Source organism: Thunnus thynnus, chromosome 22 (assembly GCF_963924715.1).
Source record: "Thunnus thynnus chromosome 22, fThuThy2.1, whole genome shotgun sequence".
In the NCBI taxonomy this organism is placed as follows: Eukaryota; Metazoa; Chordata; class Actinopteri; order Scombriformes; family Scombridae; genus Thunnus; species Thunnus thynnus.
The window spans coordinates 6,693,443-6,717,220 of NC_089538.1; the positions used below are offsets into that span (position 1 = coordinate 6,693,443).

The 23,778-nt window shown below is 41.8% G+C and overlaps 1 protein-coding gene across 2 annotated transcripts in view; it reads right to left on the reverse strand.

The window, feature by feature from the left end:
- fgf11a (fibroblast growth factor 11a) overlaps positions 1–21,960 on the reverse strand; it is a 91,620-nt gene extending 69,660 nt beyond the window's left edge. Inside the window, exons 1-2 of one of the 2 annotated variants that reach the window (XM_067580953.1) lie at positions 21,821–21,960; positions 20,316–21,447 (exon numbers count right to left, since the gene is read on the reverse strand). In XM_067580953.1, the coding sequence (XP_067437054.1) occupies positions 20,316–20,508 (193 nt within the window). In that variant the 5' untranslated portion in view covers positions 20,509–21,447; positions 21,821–21,960. Of the gene's footprint in view, positions 1–4,302; positions 4,455–20,315; positions 21,448–21,820 lie in introns of those variants that run through there. The other variant, XM_067580954.1, reaches the window with a different exon arrangement.
- Positions 21,961–23,778: the final 1,818 nt, after the last annotated feature.

The following is a 23,778-nucleotide window of genomic DNA, read 5'->3' on the forward strand; positions in this document are numbered from 1 at the left end:
AGCCAAGTTCTTATAAAGTGTAGTTTTCCTTTAACAATGTCTTCATCCTATCTTTTGTATTTAGTTAAATAGTAGAATGTCACTGATGTAATTGCCCTGCATCTAGATTTATACATATAGTTGTCCACATACTGTAGAAGAAGACAAGCCAGGTTCTTGTTTGGCTAAAGTTCTAATGCAAGTCAGCCAGTGAAGAAATACAACCACCTACATACACATGCAGGCTGCACTCACTGTCTCGTTTTCTACAACCATTATTGTACGCTGGGAAAATAATGAAATAAATAGGAAATAAATATGTGAATGTATATCATATGCATATGGGTAGGTTTCCAAGATACATTTATCATTTCCAATGTTTGTTTATTCACTCAACACTGTCAGGGAATTGGACACGACGACTCTGGCAGTGTTCTGCAGGTGATGAAAAGTACCTCTGGTTTTGGATCGATTACAATACCGCAGCAAAAAAAAGCCTGTTCGGATGTATAAATTCAGACAAACATTGTGTGAGTCCACAAAGTCATTGTCAGTGGACAACCTCCAGGCTGTACATCATGTTGACATTACAGATTACAGTCTGGGCGCTGTAGCTTCAAGCTCCCAGAAAGCAGCGCTCCAGCGTCGGAGGCTATAAGAACAACCTGTGAGTACCCTTAAATTGAATGCCAGTCCCTTTTAAAATCGGCATCCACTGAGGGAAACGTAATTTCGGCGTTACAGCCGTTTCCCCAACAAGTATACATGACTTTTTGAGCCTCATATGTTCACCTGTGAACAGAAGGCATTTTACTCCAAGGGGAGATAAAGGTTAATTTTAAAACACCATACTTAAACGAGCACATTCAAGGAAACCGCTGCATATATAACAGAGTAGAAAAGCAGCACGAGTTCTGCCTCATCTCTGCACGTGCCACAAGTCCGCTAACATACTGCAGTTAGGATCAATCTCTCTCCATGGAGGGGAGAATAACTTCACAGCAGCAAACTCTCTTTCTTTCTTTACTGCCCATCGTTTCCCCAAGTGACTCCCTGCACGCAACCCTCTGTCCCAACGCTTCACTTGCTGAACTTAACACATGCTCAAATGTAAACTGTGATCCCCCGCACACGTACTTAAACTTCCTATGTCACATCCTTCTCTGACATAAGCGCTCCCCAGCTCCCTGACTGACATTAATCTAACATTTATACTTCCGCTGAAAGCCTCACATAACACAGTACGACGCTCAGGGTGGGTGTGTGTGTGTGTATTTGTGAGATGGTTAATATTTGAAGATGCTGTGTCTAAGGCTTGAGTGTTCACTTTACCTTGACATGTAGTAGGAGGAGACGTTCTCTATATGTATTATTTCCAGTCTTCATTTTCTGTCCATTCTGTCTACATACAATCTATAAATCTGTTAGTTATGCTGATTTTAGGTATGAAGGGTGTGATTATTTCAGATATTTCAAATATCTCAAAAATATTAAATAATAGTTTCAACTTAATACCTGTGCCGTTTTGACTATGTGACATTTTCAAACAATCCAAACAGAAATGAGCCAGAAATCATTTCCATGCAAGCGATATGATGTCTGCTAATGTTTTGGCAGAAAGCTTAGCATCTAACCTAGGGCTGTGCGATAAATCATTATCCGAGCCTCTTTGTCCTTTGTTTTGGTAGCATGCACCATCCGTGCATGCGTGTTAGTGCATGTGAGTCCCTCTGTGTCCTCCACGTGTCACAAACTTTCTCAAATTACGGCAAAACGGTTCACTAACATATGTTTCTGGAAACATTTGAGGTGAGAAATAGGCAATGCAGTAGGAGAATCTTGATCCGTATTTGATCAGCACCGCCTAGTTTGACAGTTTGATCTGAGTTTCGTGAGCTTTCTTTTTTTTTCCAACTTTATTGAGTGAACACCACACGTTTGTTTTGGTCTGAGATGTTGGTGCTATAGTGCGACATCTAGTGGCTGAATGTCACTACAGGCAAGTTCCATTCTCTGAAGAAGTTCAAGTTGAAAACTCTGGAAAAAGTAAGTAAAGTAAGTAAGTAAGTAAGTAAGTAAACCTTGAGTTTAGAATCTTTTATCACAGATACCAATGTGCTCCCAAGGTCAGGAACGCTCAAATAAATTTGTCAATATGCGATTTTGCACATCATGTTTGCATTATATTTAAATATCAGAAAAATGTTCTTAATGATCAAATCTCACTATAAGCTTCTATAAGTCAGTGGAGCGTTGAGTCATTCCTGTTAAACATGTCTTTATTACTGTTACGTTGGCACATATTGAAGTTTATTTTTATATTTAGTGTTTGCAACTTCTTGGATTAAAGTTAATCCTTTCATTTAAACATGACTATATGCTAAGCGATTAATACATAAAGCATTTATGTGTGAGCATGTCTGTTGTGAATGTACGGAAGTGTGTGTTGGTGTTCGTGTGTGTGTGTGTGTGTGTGTGTGTGTGTGTGTGTGTGTGCGCGCGCGTTGACTAATGCAGAGATACTGTCATTGAGGGTACAAGGGCATCGCTAAAAGCCCTCTTTATGCAAATGGAGCGGAGATGACAGTGTGTATGTGTCACAGGCAGGACATATCTCATAATGATAATTTATCTCAGCCGGCAGATACGCCTGATATAGAATATGAGAGACACATAGAAAGTGACTATGCCTCCCCATCTCTGTCTCCTCTCTCGCTCACACACATACATGCGCGATTACACATGACCCCCCCCCCCCCCCCTCCTCTCTCTTACTCCCTCTCTTTTACATGGAGTGCTCATTAACAAATTTATTAATGGCCTCTTAATTATGTCTGCTTATCTTCTTCTAAAGCACCGGCACTGCCCCCAGACTCCAATCTCAGCTTAGCTACACACACACACACACACACACATTACCGTATGTACATATTTACATAAAATCCTTTCTCACACACTACTTATATATGTGTGTCTCCTACCCAGCACTGAAATCGTCTTCTTCATTACACACACACACACACACACTCATTGAATTACTGTATTTTTCAGACTAAATTATCTGATGGAGGTTCCTATGAGAGTCATGAATCGACTTCAGCTGCTATTCATTCTTTCCTTTGACTCTTTATCTTTCCCTCCTCCTCCTCCTCACCCCCCCCTTTCTTGATATAATTGAGCGCTGCTGGTAGCTCCATCCTTCCCAGGCCAATCTTTATCTTTCCCTTCCTTCTCTCCTTCTCTCTCTATCAGTACATCTCTCCCTGCCGCTCCTGACCCTCTTACCTCCCTCCTTGCTTCCGCCCACCTACCTCTTCTCCTCTTTATCCTTCTATCTCACCTATCGCGCCATCTCTTCCTCGTCATTTTGGAGCTGCTTTTAGTTCTTGCTTCCTCTTCCCTATCTGTCCATCTCTCTCTCTGGCTCTCTGAGATATCTGTGTGCCTACTCCTTCCTTACCTTCTTCCCTTCACGCCTCCCTTTCTTCCTTCTATCTGTCTCCTCAGCTCCTGCAGAGCTGTGTTAGTAAGTCTTTGTAGCTTTTTAAATGAATCGAGGAATGTGATAAAGAAATTAAGACCTTATAAACTAACAATGTAAACGTGGTTTTCTTTTTCCTCTATGCTGTGCAATGCTGCCAAAAATATCAGTCTTAAAATTTAAACTTGAATTGACTTGAATTTATTGCAAATTTAAACTTAATTATGATCCTATTTTTGGATACTATTTATGAACAGTATAGCCATTCAATGTATTTACATTGAAACTTCCTTCCTAGTTGTGTGTATGGAGTACTTTTCATAGTTTCAACAGCATTACTGTTTATAATTTGATTTCATTTATGTATTCAAAACCAGACAACGGTCATTTTGACATTTTTTCCTCAATAGATCAGTGTTAAATATCGCAGGGAGTAATAGAACTAGTAGCAGCACCACTCCAACTCTTCAGCAAGGTAACCAACTCATTTTTCTGTCCCTGTTGTTTATTAACACAACATGGGCCTGTTTGTCTGTGCTGTAAACAGACAGACCAGTTGCTCTTCTGTTATGTTTCTGAAAAAGTAGCTGCTCAATCATAAACTCCCGTTTTGAAGCCTCAAGTTTGGCATTTTGGCTGTCGCCATCTTGGACTTTTGGAGCCAGAAGTGATGAGAAGTGGCCATATTTGGAAGAGAGGGTGGAGTTGACCCTAACGCTAGCTGCTAGCTTGGTTAGCACGGTGCATTTACAGTCTATGGTTAACCGTGATAATGCTAATGCTAATGCTAATTTTCGCTAGCGAAAAACGGGCTTATAACCATTTAAACAAAATGTACTTACCGGAAAAACTGAACATCCGACTCTTTAAAGGGTCTTTTAGTACCAAACACCGAGAAAGACTTTTTAGGCGACCAAAATGTTATAATTAACTTTCATGAACTGAAAACACACTGAAATAGCGACGGCTACGTCTCTACTGTAAATCCATGGTTACTCCCATGGATGTGTCTGAAAAGTGAAGCCAATGCGGAAGTGCCTTAAAAGGGCATTTTTTCTAATGACCAGCAGGGGGTGACTCCACTGGCTGCAAAAAGAAGTCCGATTGTATAGAAGTCTATGAGAAAATGACCCAACTTCTCACTTGATTTATTGTCTCAGTAAACAGTTTCCTAATGAATTTATGGTCTCACTTGCTAGTATCAAGTCTTCTTCAATGTATCATGATGTTCATTTTGTAAATTATGGCCCCATTTAGAGTAAAATAGATGATAAAGCAGTGTATGCTTTAGGGCGTGGCTACATGGTGACGTGCAACTAGTCTACGTCTACGAGACTACTCCGACCTTTTCAACAGTATGTGCACAGCACAGTACGGTAGGTTGAAATGGGCATGTGAGTATTGGAACCAAACCTTCAGACACACTCTGCTGCTGAGAGTGCTTTTATATCTCCAAATCCAAATAGAGATGTCCTGATATCACAGCTCTGTAAAGTTACAACTCTCTAAAACTCTCTGGCTCAACCAGACCTGACAAAAAGTCAATACTCTCCACAGGCTCCCACTTTGTAAGAGACACCTGCAAAATCCAGACATGGCAAGCGTGAACCAAAATACACTTTGATGAAATACTCCAGTTCATGTTCACTTAAGTGATGCTCAAAACTACATCTCAAAAGAGTTAACATGTTCAAACATATGCAAGATCCCTCAGCCTTCTCATCACATTAATGTAAAATGATAAAAAACACAATCCAGCATGATATAATACCATTTACAGAAACTCACATCTCTCTCTTCTCTAGACCTCCTGACTTCCACTTATTTCTTTCTTCATCTCTTCGTCATCCTCCTCCTTCCTCTTAGTTACCTCTAGCTAGAGGTCAGACTCTCAGTCTTTCCTTGTCTGCTCTAATCACACCATCTCCCAATTCACTTTTAGTCCCAGAGAGAGAGAGAGAGAGGTTGGGGGTGGATGCTTGACTACAGACATTTCTTCTTTTGCTTGCTGCTTGTTTGATAATGTGTGATTAAATATAAATGCATTCATTGTCACTTAAATCAAAACTGTATCTTATGGCTGCAAAAACATTTTTTAGCAGAAACAATTGTAGCACAAAGAAATATCCCACTTTGCATGAGAGTCCCATCTGTGCACCATGGTTATACACAGCTATGTACTCTGTTATTTGGATTTAGCATCACATCACACTGCATTCAGGTGTTATTCAAGTGTTAATCCATCATGCATATAGTATACTACAGATTCCTTACAGATAAATGTATAGTAAACAACTAAAAGATCAGTTAACATGATAGAAAAAATAAGGATAGAATGTATGTCCATGCAATTTTACAACATGCCACTTCACAACAACCATGGACACTGAAAATTAAGTATTTTAATTTACCGTCAGCCTCTTCATTTAGTCACAGGTCATAAACCTGCTCCTACACAGGCTCTGATGCGCTAAAGACGGCTGCTCATTTTTGAAATCTACTAAAAAATGCAAATGCTCCTGACAATATTAACAAGACTACTAGTCTACAAGCATGCCAGGGTCTCTGTGAGGCTGGAGTTACAGGCACGGTGGTGCTTTGGGCTAAATCCTAATGTCAGTATGCTAACATGCTCATAATGACAACGCTAACATGCTAATGTTTAGCAGGTATAATGTTATTCACGTTCACCATGTTTCAACATGGGGATGAAAATGTAATTCGTTTTGCAGGTATTTGGTCATAAACCAAAGTATTGGACAAATTTAAATTTTGACCTGATGATAGATCACCAGAGTTGCCATCACCATGGCCTTGGAGCCATGAATGTCTGTGCCAAATTTCATGGTAATCCATCCAACAGTTATTTCAGTCTGGACTAAAGTGGTGGACCAACACACCATTAGCTTGGCTACAAATCACACAAGTATTAAACGTGATTCTTTAGTCATTGGGAAGCTTCATATGTGCACATTAGGACCATTAAGTATGCCTTTAAAGTTACTGTGAAGCACAGAACCCAAATATAAAAGTATATATTTACCCTTATGTACCATCAGCATGGTGTTACTGGACCTACAAAGAGTATTAGACTGATATAATACATTTTATCCGGGGCTGAATTATGATGTTTCCATTTTCTTATTTACTGGATTATATTGACTGAATTCCAGTCATAATAATCATTTTAAAAAATAGAATGGAAATCACAATATATGATGTAGAGACAAATGGTTAAGGACACCTTCAAGAAAACAAATTAAACTTGCAATCGGACCAATGGACACTAGCAATAGATTAAACAGAACTCTCTCTGTCTCTGTCAGTGCCAGGGTGCTAAGATGGCGTCCCGCCACAGAGTCCATGTTTCTGGGAGCGAGCAGCTGAGGCTTTGGCAGAGGCCGACCGCTGCTTGATGTGGGCAGGCAGAGTTTAGCTCAGGGACTCCAGCTGGAGCATGAGGTGAGTGGTGAACTTACAAGGGAATCACACAAATCAAACACTTTAGCATGTATGAGTGTGTGATGGACCTGCCTAATTGTGATTCAGCTGTCTGAATCCAGCTTGTTCTCTGTCACATTCAATTTCAGCTACTAAGCAGCTCTACGTTTGTGTCATCTCATCTTTATCAGCCCACTTCCATCATCTAGTGAACACTTTTGTGTTATCTTTTATGGTATCATTTGTACATTTCACTCAAATATGCTGCATTGTATGTACATTTAAATACTAATCTAAGTGTCTTAAGGTTGAAATCTGATCTGTTGAGATTGTACGCCTTGATTTAAGAGTGTGACATGAATTTGTGATGAAAAATGACATGAATAAGTTATATCGTCTGGTTTCATTATAAGGATTTAATGCTTCTCCGCTCCATCTCAGCATGTCCTTAAGTAGATTACATGAAACACACTGAACATGAATACATATGTTAATATATCCATTTACGCATTGAACATGAATTAAAGGAGAGAGCGAGAGATGCTCTGTAGATATGAGTCATCACCGTAGACAGCATCATGGCTTTGAATCTGTCTTGTGACCTTTGCTGAATGTAAGCGCCCGACCGCCGCTCTGTGCCATCACTTACCACTTCAAAACGTCTAATAAAGCTGAAATGGTTTAAAAATAATGATGATAAATATCTGTGAATGGCTGTCCTTCATGGCCCAACGGCCTTAAGGGGCTTACAACGTCTCAACTTGCAAAGATTTCAGGCAGTATCGCCCTCTCTCCCTGCCTCTGTCCTGCCCTTTGGCTGCCCGGTGTTGCTGTGATTCACATTATCCACCATGAAACCGTATGCTTCATAATTGGACCTAAATGGATGAAAATGATTTTAACTGATTCCCCACCAACCTGCAAGACTTTCATCTTGAGGATAAGTAGGATTTAGCGTGACTTCCCACTCTCTCTCAACATCTGTCAACAGCTGGTCAGATGCAATCAAGTTCATCCTCACAATTTACTGTAAGATGAAATCATAAAGATCTTAAATTTATTACTACAAGTCACAGATTACCTGTTCCTTGTCTTATTTATTTATTGGGACCATGTAGAGCGTTAAATATAAATGTTACCATTTGATGTACTGTACCAGAGTTAGCTTATAGCTAATTTTCATCTGCAGTCCCTTTGGCAGCTCACAATTAAAACATATAACAGCACAATAACAAACAGTACAAAACAAAACACACAGGACACATAATACAAAATACAAAGCTACACACAATAGCACATCACATACACCCACAACGTCAACTGGAAATTAATAATGTAAGTTGGTCAAATTAAAATCAAGATTATTTGCATTCATGAGAAGACCATGAGATAAAATGTAATAAACACTTAAAGTTACAATCGTTAAAACTGCACTAATCAATATTTTTATGTCAACAACGATTACGTGAAAAATATCGCTTTTGTGATGAACCAAGAGAGAATTATCACCAACCTCAGCGACTTTACTGTTTTGATTTACTCTCGCGGCTCTCATCACGTCGTTTCCTGTTCTAAAAATCCACTGTACACAATTAGTGAATTGTTGATGAATGTAGCGCAGCATTAAGCAGCCAGATAAATACACATATATCAGGTGGAGAGAAATATGACTCCAAATGAATGCTTACATTGCTCTTTTACTACTGGATGTTTAAATTGGCAGCTGTTTGCAATATCAATTTTATGAAATTAAAATATATGTCAGTGTTGCCAAAAACTCAATGATGATGTCTGATGACATTGTTGGCTGTCGTCTTTAGTTATCTTTATGAAAACATGACAAGATGAATCGTATCAGGTCAAAGTTTGTTTGGCTGCACTGTAAACAAATCATGGATCTATTATAAGATTTGATACCAGACTACAAGATGGCGTCCATGCATTCAAATTAATATTGTTCATCTAATACATTAGCAAAAAAAGTTTTCTTGCTTCCTGGTTTGCTTCCACATTATGCAGCCCATCACACATGTACATTAGCGTTTCTCTCCTCGGCCCCGCTAGCTCGACCCATAGAGTGTATGTTGACATCACGTATTATGAAAACAGGATTTTTGGGGCTATGAGAAACTTTAACAAAAAAGTCCTCATGGATTAAAAATTCAATACAAAGTCTAATAATTGATCTTTTTTTGCAGTTGGAGGTATCCTGTCAATAGTTTTACAGATGTCTCTTTTATAATGGTGATCAATGGGGGAAAATGCTTTTGAGCTGCAGGGGATTAAGTTCCTCTTCTTTTGTTTTTGGGAAATATAATTTCACATTTTTTCCCAATTGCAATTATGGAACTTTATATTGATGTTAATGGTGTTATTATTTCGTGATATCATCACCTTGAAACAGGTTCAATAGCACTGAAATATCAGCGTTCCATTTGTTCACTCGTTTAATAAGATTTCAAGACTTAATGGTAGACTTAATGAATGGCTAAGAGTGCTTTCTATCTCTGTCTGTTTCTATCTTATTCTCCCTCCCTCTCTGCAGAATTGAAATCTAATTGCATGATGGATAATTTAATGACAGAGGTAAAGCCCCAGTTTTTGGGAAAAGCTCTCCTCTCATCTGCACGCAAAATCTCTTACGAGAGCACAGCAGACATTTCGAGAATACAAGTACATATGTGTGAGGCTGTGTATGTGTGTCTGTGTGTGTGTGTGTGTGTGTGTGTGTGTGTGTGTGTGTGTGCAGAAGCCTGAGAAGGTTGCACTCTGGCTTGTCTCCAGCTTTACAGATTGATGGCACGTTAAAGTGAAGGACGCGTCACGCACCTGTGCTTGTGTACCACAGGGAAACAACACACAGGTAGACAGGGTGCTGCAATCAGTAAGGTGGTGCCCCGCTAACACACACACACAAGCACACACTTGGGAATTGACGGTGTATCTGACTTGTATATTGTATATTTTTCAAAGGGAGCAAACACAAGCCAAATCCTCACACAAAGAACAGAGGCATATGCTGTAGGTCCCGAGCCGACATCTACACATGTGCTTTTGAAAGCACACACCATGCCCAGAGGGGGTTGATACAGTATAGATCACAGCTCTGTGTGCACCCTGTCCTCTTTTATCATCGCTCTATAAATGTGTGTGTGTGTGTGTGTGTGCAGCAAGTGAGCAACTACAAATGTAAACTGCATGCCTGTCTGTGCGATTTCCCACATTTCTTTGCAAGACAATACAGCAGTGTTTGCATTTGTATACACAGACAGTATGCATGTACATTATGTGAATGCCTGGAATGTCATATCTGTTCAATGGCGGCTATACAGTAACATAATACAGTAGGTGATTTCTATATGGATGACACACTCGCCTCTGCTCGTCTATAAATGCACGCAAGTTACATTATTCAGTGTTATTCGTGTACTGATGCGGTAGCAGCACTTTAAGTACAGTAAACGCAGCACGCATGTTCAAGTGCTCCATGTGTCTTTAAGGAGGGAGGTGAACAGAGGAGAGACAGCAGAAGAAGAAGAAGAAATAGAAGGATGGTAAAGAGGTGATGACAAAGACAAGAGAGGGACTGAAACTGAAAATAAGCATATCAAGATAGATTAGTGTAAAAAGATGAGTTGGGACAACATGATTGGTGTAAACAGAACTGACATCATGGTGTTTCTCAGGAATGCTTGTCAAAATCTATTTCCTGGGGTAAATAGCTGCGGGATCCAAGGACTTTTGGCATGTTTATGGTTGGCGTTTTGTTTCTTTTTCCACCTCAAAGGTAGTATTCTTTAAGAAGAACTGGTCTACTAAAAGAAGTTATATTAATAAATATATTAAATAATATATAATCCAACGAATATTAAAGAGTATCACCTGGAAATGACGAGAAACGTTATGATTAATTATCTGTTCTGTTCTTAAAATAAAACTTCTTGGCAAGAAATCCTGAGAAAAGAATGATATATTCCATTCTTTGTATCACTAGTAGAAACCTCAGTCCAGCTCCTAAGCTAATATCCAACTAAAATGTGAGGAACTTAAAGGAACAGTTCACCCAAATTAGAAAAAAAAAAAAAAAATTGCTCACGTATCTAGGCGTGTGGATTGAGTTCCCAGGTTTTGAGATATTTGTCTCTAAGATTCCTGCCTCCCCATAACTCAGTGTACACAGTTTTCATTGGAACTACCTTGTGCCAAAGAAACAATATCTATGAAAACTGGAGGTACCACTACTGTGTTCTTTCACTCAAATTTTTAAAGTTATAGTTGTTATTAGTTATCACTTTTATGACTTTTGAATCCCAACCAGCTTACATATAACAATGGACTAGTCAGCCATGATCAATTTCTCTACAATAAGTGTATTTCAGTAACTAAACAAGGTCTGGCAGGTTTAGACTCATTAAATTTAACCGACCATTCAGTTTTACAGCTGCTAGTAGCTAATTACCTACAATTACTTTACATAGTATAGGCTTAGGAATTTGCATATTGCTGGATACACACACAATGTTGAGTTCCTGAAATTCAGTCAAATGGCTGCAATACTTTTTCTTCTCCATCACCTCTAAATGAAAAGTTAGAAGTGATGGAGGATAAACATGAAAAAAATACAATAAAAATATTTGCAGGGTACAGTAAGATGTTACTTTTTTTAGTCACAGACAGAAAGACAGACAAATGTGTGCTGATCTGTTGGTCCGGAGCACCTGTCAGTAAATTCTACACCACCCTTGGGTGCCACAGCCTTTGTGATCAAAGTAAATTAGCACGTAATCAGATACAGACGCAAGCAGGAAAGCATGCACACACAGGCTTTTCCCATAAGGCCGGTTTATTCTCGCACATCACTCCACAGCGGGTTTGAAGTGTTACGGTGATGTTTGTGTGAGAGAGAGAGAGTGAGAGAGAGAGAGCGAGAGAGAGGTGGATAAAAATGACATATGATTTAATGAGTTGTCTTTTGGACAGTGTCACTCCGGTCAGGGACGCTGTGGTTGAGCTGAGAGAGAGATCACACTGTCCATGCATGACCGGGATGTGTGTGTGTGTGTGTGGTCCAGGTATTCCTCATGTTGTGGGGACATAAATCTGTTTTCCACAGTGGTGTTGTGGGGACTCGCCTCCTTTATGGGGGCAAAAAGCAAGTGCCCTTAACATAAATCATTCATTCTAAAGTGAAGACTTGGTTTAAAGTTAAAGTAAGTTTAGGGTTATGTTAAGGTTAGGGTTAGGGTTAGGGTTGGGATTAGGATTAGGGTTAGGCATGTGGTGGTTATAGTTAAGGTTAGGAAATGAATAAGTCAATGTAATGTCCTCTGAAGTGATGGAAAGTGTGTTTGTGTTTGTGTGTGTGTGTACCTGTTTAGTGCAGTTGTGGATGTCCCTGTGCCTTTGCGTGCCTCTATGTCTTGTCCTGGATGTAGCCAGAAGGCTTTCATGCTGTGTGTGACTCCCCCCGTTGTGTGTGTGTGTCTTGTATCCCTAAACTGTCATCTCGATGTGACACACGTCCCGCTCAGCTCTGCACACAAACCATGCGGCAAATTGATTGCATATAAAATGCTAATGCAGGCTTTACTGTCCTCAGCATGTTAATATTGCGTTTTAAACTATAAGCATTGATTAAAGGGACAGAACACTGTTTCGGTGGGGTTTTGTGACATTGAGGAGGGTAAGGTTGAGCTGGTGGTGGGAGTCACGAGGGGGACGCAAGATGCTGACTCGCCAGTCATTTGTTGCTCGGGCTCTAAAGACGTGGTGAATCCCAGCGGAATGGAAATCGTCTGATGCAAAATAAGATGTTGAGTGCTGGTGTAGATAAATGCGAACATATTTGCATGCATGCAGACATGCTTCACCGTGTGTGTGTGTGTGTGTGTTTGTATGTGCGGTACAGCAATCTCAGCTGGAGGTCATCTGAAGAGCAAAGTTTCCGGAGCTGAAAACCTTCAGCCTCGTTCCGCTGCTCTCATTACACTTTGGTGTCCTCAGAGCTGCGTCGTGCCAAGAATGTGCCATATCCACTCCAAGCAGCTCACCTCATTCCTACCAGGGCACTGCAGCCTTCATAAACAGTACATGTGCTCATCAACACTCATGCACACAGTTCAGACACTTTTTTTTGTGTGGAGTGCACACCAGCAAACTTCTAGCCAACAGTGAAATATAACAGGAAACACACACACACACACACACAGGCACGTGGACCAGAGATATTCTATTTTGTCTGATAATGATGATTGATGCCCGTCCAAAAAAAAACACTCTGCAGCAAAACAAATCGTGGTCGGCTCCATAAATCAATTGGTTGGGAGGGGCGGCTCTGAAAGCCCACATTGATCATCACACAGACCAAATGTTAGCATCTCCAAATCATTTATTCCGGGCACCATTTCATACACAACATCTGCCGCACTGGCAGAGACAGAGGGCGGAACCTGTTACAAAACAACAGAGGCCGCCAGCTGCGGGTAATGTACAGTGTGGAGCACAAGGCAATATTTCCTCTTTGTGATACATGTAGATGGATGATGGGTGGTTATCTGTAACTAATGTGCAAAAGACGTGAGAGGGCATGCAGACTGCAAACCATCAAAGCAGTATTTGATTTCACGTGTAACACAGATGATTTCTTGCGGGATATAAGCAAATGTTGAAGTCACCTCAAAGGGAGGAAGAGCCTTTTCACAGGTGTTATGTGATGAAATGTAAACCTGTTATTCGTTACCTGTGGAAGGCACCGAACTCTCGACACTAAAGAGGCGGTCAAAGGGTCAGATCGGGGACTGAGCAGAAGTGTGTGAGACATTTTAATGTGTAGTCTGGTGCACCTCCACAGCTATGATAATGTAAAAACCCTTTCATGAGCATCCTTTCGGAAACAACGATGTACTGATGCAATTTTAAATGCCCACTGGCTTGTAGCAAGTTAATTTACTGTGCTTTACTGTACAGCTGTTCATTTCTGCATCTTCACTGCACTGTTTCAAAGGAAGGGTGCATCTGTTAAACTGCTATTGCATCCATATGTGTGTGTGCGTGTCAATGTGAATTTAAAAATGCTTCCATCCCTCTGAGCAGCGTGATTTCCATTGGGGACCGCAAAAGGTAAAACACTCCTACATTATACAGTACTCTATCTATCTCTTTGTCACCTTGAAATTAGACATAAAAGCAAAATCAATTGAATGACATTTCAAAGTTCATTGCAATAAATATGTTTAAAATCTCTCCGGTCCAGTCCTCACACCAGTAAGCTTTATGAGCAGAAGTGAGCGCTCTGTGGGCTTTTTTTTTGCCCAAGATTTGGTCTCTCTAAGGCTTCACACAGGCTGAGAGATGGTGGTTGTGTTTGGGGTTTTTTTTTTTCAAGTTTGAAGATCTCCAGACACTATTTTGGAGCTGAAAAAGTGCTACCAACTCCTGTAGATGATTATTAGGTAAAAGAAAGTATCATATAATCTATCATTTCATGCAAAGTTTCTTCTAAAAAGACACTAGAATTGAACACCAATCGAAAACAGTAAAAGGCCATGCACTTAGACTCAATATTAATGGTAAGCAACTAAACCTGTAAAAGACAGGTGGGAAACAGAGCTTAATATTGAGTGTCAGATAATGATTGGCAAAACACACCATACATCCACAAATTCACAGACATGGAAGGAATCTCCTCAAAAATCTTGATTTGTTTCTTTATTACACCAAAGATGAAAAGTCAGCAGTAACATAGACATCAGGAGAGAGTGATACATCAGCTGCAAAATATATACTTTAGCTCTGCAATTTCTCTGAAGAAAGCGTAATGGGAAGCAACAGATATTTGGTAAAATATGCTGTTAATAGGAAGTGAAAAGGCTGTTATGGAAAACTGGGGGAAGGTAACGCCCCTGACAAAGGATCATTGACTAATAATTGCTGAAAAAAACTTCTTAATGGAAAAACTGAGTGGAGAAAAATGGGAAAAGACATTGTACAAGACATGAAATAGCAACATGAGAAGAAATCTGCAAATATGCATGAATAATGTGGATATAGATGTGGATGACCTTCCCAAACAGTGTTTATTTTTTGTATCATTAACGTAATTGTGCAGTGTCTCTATCAGTGAGACCAAATATGATTGTAAGTAGTGTTAGTGCATCAATAATACAGAAATATACAGCATATTTCTAAAGTTTTTCTCAGACTATTAAGGGAAACGTACAAACCGATTTCATAATAATGTCTTATTTGCTAGATTGATATTAATATCCATAAATAACATTCATATAGACTTCACTGTGTTCTCCTCGCGCCCTCGATCCTTCCACAGAAACATAAAGATGCATCATGTACACGCCCAGAGAGAAGGGGAACAATAGTAAACAAACAAACTCTAAAATGGAACGATTAGCGCTCCATACATTAGACGTGCATCACACTCGCTCCTGATCCATTAACAATAGAGCAGCAGTTACGTAACGTGGCAGCACAATACCTACAGTATCTCTGCCATTGTAGCATCCACTGACTAACTGACTGGCCAAAAGACAAGATGATTAGACACTGTGGGGAAATACAGCGGCTGAAGAGAGACAGGCAGCGGAGACTAGGGGAGACACTAGGAGAGAGAGAGAGAGACAGTTATAAGAAAGCCAGATGTCCTTGAGAAGATAAGTATGTGTGCGTGTGTGTGAGAGAGAGAGAGAGAAAGGGAGAAAGAGAGGAGAGGAGAAAGCGAGTCAGAGGATGGAGTGAGAGGAAGGAGGAGAGAGGGGAGAGAGAGAGAGAGAGAGAGAGAGAAATATAGTCCTCTCTGGTGTGGCCCGTCCAGAGTGTCCGGTCTATGAGGCAGTAAATCGCCCCAGCTCAATGTGTGCTCTCCAAACGCTGCCGCACATTATTGATAAATCAGTGTGTGTTAATGAGAGGAGCTGATGTGTCCTGATGAATCACGGCACAACAATGAGCCTCGCACACACACACACACTCACACACACACTCACACAACGCAGAAAGAGTCTGGCCGAGGTGCGCGTGCCGACCACCGTCACTGTCATTTGTCTCCGACACAAACGCGCACATATTTTCTCCCTCTCCCGCACACACACACACACACATATACACACACCGACACACACAAACCAATTTGCAGTAGTTGGATGAACACTTGGCCCCGCGCTGCAGTAACAACTCCGAGTGTTATTCTATCCTGTTAACAGAAGAAAGGAGGGTTTCCACAGCAGCTCCAGCAGGCAGTCAGAGGACAACACAAGCTATTTTGGTTTAGCTTTGATATCCAATAGGCGGCTTAACATCCTCATTAGATCATATCAGCCCCGCACGCACACGCACGTCACACACAACCACACACACACACACATACAGAGCCGGGTCGAAATTATCTCTCTCCCACACTCCCTACCTAAATTATCATGAAATCTCATCATTTGTTTGTGTGTATAAGCAGTTTGCTGATTTATAAGTTTGTGTGTATTTGTGTGGGTGTTTGTATTTATGGCAAGTGTGTTTATTCATAATTATAGATATATGTATTTGTGTATATCGGCACTTTAAAGCGTGTGTGTCTGCTCATTGGTTTGCCTTTTGTGTGTGTGTGTGTGTGTGTGTGTGTTTGTGCAGGGCGAACTGACCTTGTTATAAGCTGAGTGGGCTGTAGTGCTGGGGCATCATTAGTATGGATTAGGTGAGGGTTAGAGGGTGTGTGTGAGAGTGTGTGTGTGTGTGTGTGTGTGTGTAGAGGTGAGGAGGTGACAGAGTGAGGAGAGATGGGCGATGACAGTGTAAGGGAAGAAGGTAAAGGGGAGAGGGGTATATGGGTCAGGCCGGGGCACACAAACACACGTCACTCCTCCCATCTGTCACTTAGAAGCAGGTAGGTAGCGAATGTTTGAGGAAACACACACACACACACACACACACACACACACACACAGACTGTCCACACACTCGTTCTTGAGTAGAATTCCTCCTCTTTTACAATTGCCTCAAATGGCCATCAACAGCACATATGGGGGAACCTGAACTATCTGGTCACAATGCGATGATGCACAAACAGACAGTGTTAAACGCATGATATCATCTACACACACAAACGCTGCATATTTGGGGTGCCGTTAATTCATCTGTGGCTTTAGAAGTGTCACAACATGCTGGACTGCATATGTGGTGACCAGATTTTTTAAAACTGGGGCACAGGACCGCATGTGTGCTGACACAGTCACAAGGTTTGAATTTTTATAAAGTAGCCAAAAGCGTCTCAGGAACTGAAATGAGGTGAAATATATGGGGAACTTTATCTTACAGAAGTTATAATCCCATTAAAATGCTGTGCAAGTTTTATGTGAATCATAACCTTTTTTTTTTCCATCAACTAGCTTTAAGATGGCATGACAAGATTACATAATTATATATATATATATATATACCTGGGTGACATGCAAAAAGTGCAGCCTAGACTTGTAATGGAAACCAGCTATACACTAAGTGCTACTCAGGTGGTCTGGTGGAGTGATGGCATGTCACCAGTGGCATCCACCAGTATTCATTAAGTACTTGTAGAGTTCAATTTAAAGTATGGCAGATATTTTAAGTTAAGGCCATTACATGACAGCTGATATTCATCTTACCGCTGACCCAGAAAGTCGCTTATCTACCATTTGTTATCTGCTCAGACTTTCCAGGATATTTGGTGCAACCTGCCACTTGAGGGTGATCATATTACTTTGGTGCTGTTGATTGTTTCACTGCCTGCCTTGAACTTGGGCATAGCTGTACATGTTACAAATACATCATATATACTAATAATAAGATACAAACATAATAATGAGTATAAATGACTGCATCCGTAATACTGACACGCTGTATCACAGAACAAATGTGGTCTCTGTCTTGCATTATAAATGATAAGCCTTCACAAGTACTGATGCTGTAATATGTCACACTGTTATCAGCTGTCTATAGTGAAATCTGGGTGGAATTTTAATATATAAGCTTCCCTGTTTTTTTATTTTAAAGTGTGTGTACGAGAGAAATATTGTGCTTGATAAAAAAAAACCAAGAGCCAAAAGAAGCCAATGGAAGCCACTTAAAAACAATGGGAACCAACCAAAACACAAGACAATGGAAGAGACTATAAGCCACAGTATGCAGAATAGGCCAATAGAAGCCAGATGATGCCAGTAGAAACAATGGAAGCCAGTTGGAGGCAAAGTGAAGGCAAGCTGTAAGCAGGCTGCTCTGAAGTCCTGCCAGGAGGAGGAAGAGGAGGAGGTGGAGGATACGGTTCAGGAAGATTCTAGACGTTTATTTCTGTCCAGGGGTCAACTGTGGCCCCGGCTGAAGCTCACAGAGGGAGGGAGAAACTCACAAACGATGGGAATACACACTCACATACACTAGCTGGCGCACACTCATGAGCAGGGGTCAGCAGTGTCCTCCATATGCTGAACACACACACATGAGACTCCTTGAGAGAATGATGAAGACGCGCACTGCCACACACGTTACTTAACACAGACCCCTGTAAATCACAGCCTGTTATGGTTAAACTGGTAATGCGTCTCTAACCACAGCCTCTATACCTCATCCCTATGATTACCATAATAAATCCATAAGAGTGTGAAAAGCACTGGAGCCATTAGGATGGAAATGGCTTCAAACAATGGGTATGGTGCACGCATGGCCTTTTCCCAAAGAGCTGGCACTGCCACGGCCTGTCCAACATATTTTACAACTGTAATTACAATTGAGAGCTGCCGCCTCTACGGCAGATGCTGCTTCCCATGTTAGAGGTTTCCCATGTAATTATCATGATGAACTTGGCGTACAGCTGTAATAAATATCACAGAACACACACACACATAAATGCACTTGCACAGGCGGGAAAGACAGATACCAACCAGACATTGAAGTGCAGGAGGGTACACTGGTGAGGTGGACTTAGATACACACACAGACAATCTGAAGTGGGCTAAGAGTTAAGGTTTCATTTGAACTGTTGTCAGATAAAATACAGTACAGTGTTTGGCTTTTAAATATGAAATTAGAAAGAAGAATAAACCAAAATATTTCTCAATCAAAGAACTGATGATGACAAAAAAGCAAAACAAGCAGTATGTCTTTGAAAAGGCTTTAACATAGTTTAATGACTTTCACTTTTTTTAAAGCCTATATGATTTCCAAACAAGTAAAAAAAAAAGCTAAAATGACTTTATCCCCAAAAAACAAAAAAGGCAATATGGAAAAATCACTTAAAAAACAAAAATCCAAACTGACTTCCAAAAAAAGAAAAAAAAAACTTCAACATGAATTCCTAGAGAGAGAAATAAAGTAAATGTGACACCTGAAAAAGGCAATAAGCTGGCCAATATTATTATTTACCATAATAGAACTTTTAATAATGAACAAATAATGAAACTGGACATTTAAAAACAAACAACTGCAAAAGAACATTGTGTTCATAGATAAATGGCCAACCCCACACACGCTTGTGTGTGTGTGTGTGTGTTTACTGCTCAGTCACCTCATCTAAATTTAGAAGTATATTTTGAAATAGATCCAAAGGACTTCATCAAGTCCACAGAACCTCTGAAGAACCTTAAGTCATCAACACTAAAAACACAGCATCAACACTATAGAAGCAACACTTCCAAAATCCAATTTCTCTTTGGCTCATAATGTCAAAAAACATCACCATATGCACCACAGACACACTCATCGCACAAATCAAGTGTCATTGTCTCATTTAGCTTCAATGAATAATTTTGCAATTACATTTAACATGCAAACACACAAGACAAATTAGGCCGCACTGTGTTTCACTTGCCTTGGGGGAAGCACGAGGAGAGTAATGGCCCCCAGAATCGCAAATGAGGCGCCTCTTGACATTTTTATATCACGGTAAATCACTGTATGTATGAGCCAAGTTTGTCGTATGCTTGCAGATTACCATTATGTGTGTGTGTGAGTGTGTGTGTGTGCATGTCGACATGTGCTTCAACAAAGTCATCACCACAATCACAACACAAGCAATGTCATGCCTCTGGTCAGTGGTACAGATCTGTGTGTATTAAGCTGGAATTTACTCCATCTATTCCCTGTACAAGCTCCTCTACCATAAATACAGGACACGCTGTGTGCAGCTACCAGGAAGATTGGCTGGGATGTTTCCCAGATTCAGATTAAGCCCTGAACTAGAAATTACAGGCAGTGGATGTTCTCTATTGAGGCTTTTGAGTTGAGGATTAATCTGTAGTCTGGCAAGTCAACCATCAAAATCCAGTTATCCAGTACAGGCAGAAAATGGAGCAAAGAAGAAGAGAAGATGAACAGGGTGCAGGAGGGAAAGAGGAAAAGTAGAAAACGGGAGATTTTAATTGGAAGGCCTTTAGGAACTCACCTGGTCTTTTTTCCATTTTTCTCCCTCGACTGCCACATAGTCGAACCTTCGATATTAATATGAGGATTTGCTTTTGGCAGAGTGACTTGTTGCTCTTCGGGCATGGCTTCCGCTTGCTGGCGATCTGTCGGTTTGCCTGGGGGTCCTTGACCTCCCTGCGCTGGCGAATTAGGGAGCTGGCGAGAGCAGCCATCTTCCCAGCGCTGACCCTGCCGCCGCCTCACCAGCCTCTGGCGGCTCGGTGGCGCCCAGGTGTCGGGGGGTACCGTGGGCCACCCCCCTGCCCGCTCACCCAGGGCGACGGAGCACCGCTGAGGGAGGGGTGTAGAGCGGAGGAGGGGGCTTCTGAGGATGGACCGAGGCGGTGGAGGGAAAGGCAGAAAAAGAGGGAGAGGGAGGGAATAAGAGGAGTAGGTGGAGGAAACGAGGGTGGATCCCTCAAAGGCCCACCCAAAACTGGAGACAAGTGAAGCTTGTCAGGGGTCGGATTGATGCACGTTTGCCTTTAAATGTCCTTCTGTTTGTTTGCTTTCTGGTTGCTAGTCAGATTCCGGTGAAGCCTTGATACGTCACAGCTCCTCTGTTGGGACAAGTCATATTGTTATCCACCCAAAAACTAGTGCGCTGTAGCTGCTGTCCCCTGATGCCTCTGTCCCAGTCCAAGTGTACCCTTACCCCCCTCCTGGAGCTCCTCCTGGAAGTTTGACTCAACCCTGTCCGAAAGGGTTCAACGACTGAACCATTCGCCGCATCGTGAAACCAGACCCAAACAAAAAATCACATATAGTCCTGTCAACTTGCTCAGTCTTGCTGATCCGAAACCTGACCTTCTTCAGAGGGGGGGGCGAAAAACGTCCGGATATCAACTCTCCAAAAATAACAGGAGTGACACTGTCGGGACACACTGCAGCTCCTTTTCTTTCGTCCCTCACCTGAAAAATTTCTACATCCGAAAACACTGACAGAGCAAGAGAAGTAGAAGAAGAAGTAGAGACAATCCGACCTGAGGTATCAGCTCCGCAAGCTGGGACGAGGATGAGGGGATGCGGACGGACACCGCTGGACGGAGTGCTGCTTGTTTTCTCGCTGTCTTTCAAGCTCTCCTGGCATCACCCTTGCGTTCACCCACACCCTGAGATAAGAAGGGAAAAAAGACAGAGGTTTGAGAAATCCAGCATTTCCCAGAAAACAGAGGTGACATTCATGAACGAGAGAGCGCGGGGATAGAGAGACAGACAGGGACACAGAAACAAAGAGGGAGGGAGGGAGGGAGCGCAGGGAGTCTATCTATCCCCCCTATCGGATCAGGCTCTCCAACTCTCTCGGCAGCGCGCTTCACCACAGCAGAGCGCAGCGCTGTGTCCTTCAGCCACGCATGCCGCCTCGCAGTTGGGAGAACGAGGGATGAATGAATGGAGGGAGACAGAGAGGGAGGGAGGGAGGAAGAGAAGAGGAGATAGGGTGAAAGGGGGAGGGGGGTGTGCTGGCAGGTAGTCGTGCCTTACGGTAGATGCTGTAATACCGCCCCTCATGCGAGAGTCTCCACTGGTGGGTGACAGTAGTCCGGTCGGGTTCTGTTGAGTCCAGCTGCACAGTGTGTGTGTCCGTGAGAGGGAGACAGGGGAAAAGTGTGTGTCTCCCGTGAGAGGCACCTCTTAGGCTCAGCGCACACGTGTGAGTGAGTATGTGCGTGTGTGTGTGTGTGTGTGTGTGTGTGTGTGTGAAGAAGCAGCACAGTGTGAAGGTGTACTGGTGTGAGGGTGTGTGACAGAGGCAGTATGTGTGTGAATGTGTGTGTGTGTGCGCAACTCTTGCTTGTCCCTGTTCACAGTGCATTACCGAGCGAGCGCTGGCAGCGTGCTTCACACGCTCTCTGTCTCTCCTTCTCTCTCTCTCTTTCACACACACACCCACACACACAGACACACACACTCCCTCTCTCTCTCTCTCTCTCTCTCTCTCTCTCTCTCTCTCTCAAATCTATTTCCCTAAACCCTCCCCCTTGCTTTTTTCTCTCCCTCCCTTTTCTACTCCCCCTCTGTCACTCAGATCCCTCCTTCGAAGTCTGCGATTCAAAGTCTCCTCCTCCCCTGTTCTCTTCATCACTTCTCGCTGTACCGGGACAGGCTGAGCCGGGCCGGGTCGGAGCTGGGGGTGCCCCCGCTCCCCCACCCCCCCACCCCCATCCACTCCACCCCTCTACTCCTCCATCCCAGCCCACCATCTCTAATGTGATGTTGGCTTAAAGAGACAAACTAAGCGAGGTTGTCAGTGCTGTGCTCTCAGCTATGACAAGGACGTATAGATGCCGTGACACAGTCTGAGTCAGTCGGGACTTTGCGTCACTGCCGTCGCATCATCCATACATGCACTGTAAATGCGTCAGTCAGACGCACAAACACATTCTATCATATATACTGTGCGTACACAACAAAATAACACAGGGCAGGAAACAAGCACTCAGGTGATCAGATGGGTTTTAAAGAAGCATATAGTTTATGGCTAGGGATGACTATGCCCATCTGTTAGTTAGTCCACCACTTTAGTCCAGACTGCTATATCTCAACAACTATTGTATGGATCACAATGACATTTTGCACAGACATTCATGTTCACCATAGGATGAATCCTACTGACCTTGGTGATCCTTTGACTTGTCCTCTTGCGCCACCATGAGGACATTTGACTTTTAGTAAAATATCTCTAAGTTTTGGATATATTGCCATTAAATTTGATAGACATTAATGATGCCCAGTGGATGAATTCTAATGATTTTAATGACTTTTCAATTAGTGCCACCAATCGATCAAAGTTTTCACTGGCCTGGCGCAAAAGTTCATGGCCCCTAGACAACGCACTCTACTGATTGTACATCTCCTCATCAGTTTAAATATTTTCGTTTGTCCAATACTTTGGCAGTTTATGACCAAATACCTACAAAAGTTGAAAGTCTCAATGGTTCAACTTTATTCATGCTGGTCTATACTGCAAATTAAGTCATCTTATTCTTAAAATATAATACTGTTCATTGCAATTAGTGAACTATTAACACTACATATGCTGCTTTTAATGGATGTTAGCACAACGCTAGTTCATGTAACATACTGTAATTGTGCTGCCATTTTGGCCAAGACTTTCTCGCACTATCGCAAAAAAAAAAAATACGATTTCAGTCTCAGGAGACCATCCCGGTTAAATTAAGGCAAGAATGAATGAAAAATAAATAAATAAAACACTACAGGAGCTTGAGCCAGCAATTGCAAGAGGCAATACCAGCATCAAATCTAGCCTGAAATTTAATCTTCTGAGAGTGCTGGTATTGCCCCTGACTTCAGTTGACATCTATTGGCCCCTGTTCAAATTCAGGTCAGTGAGGGTGAATTTATTTGTGCCCAGACTGAATAACAGTGGCAGCATGGGATGATTTTCATCACCCTTCGGCCAGAGATGTAGTGATATGGTG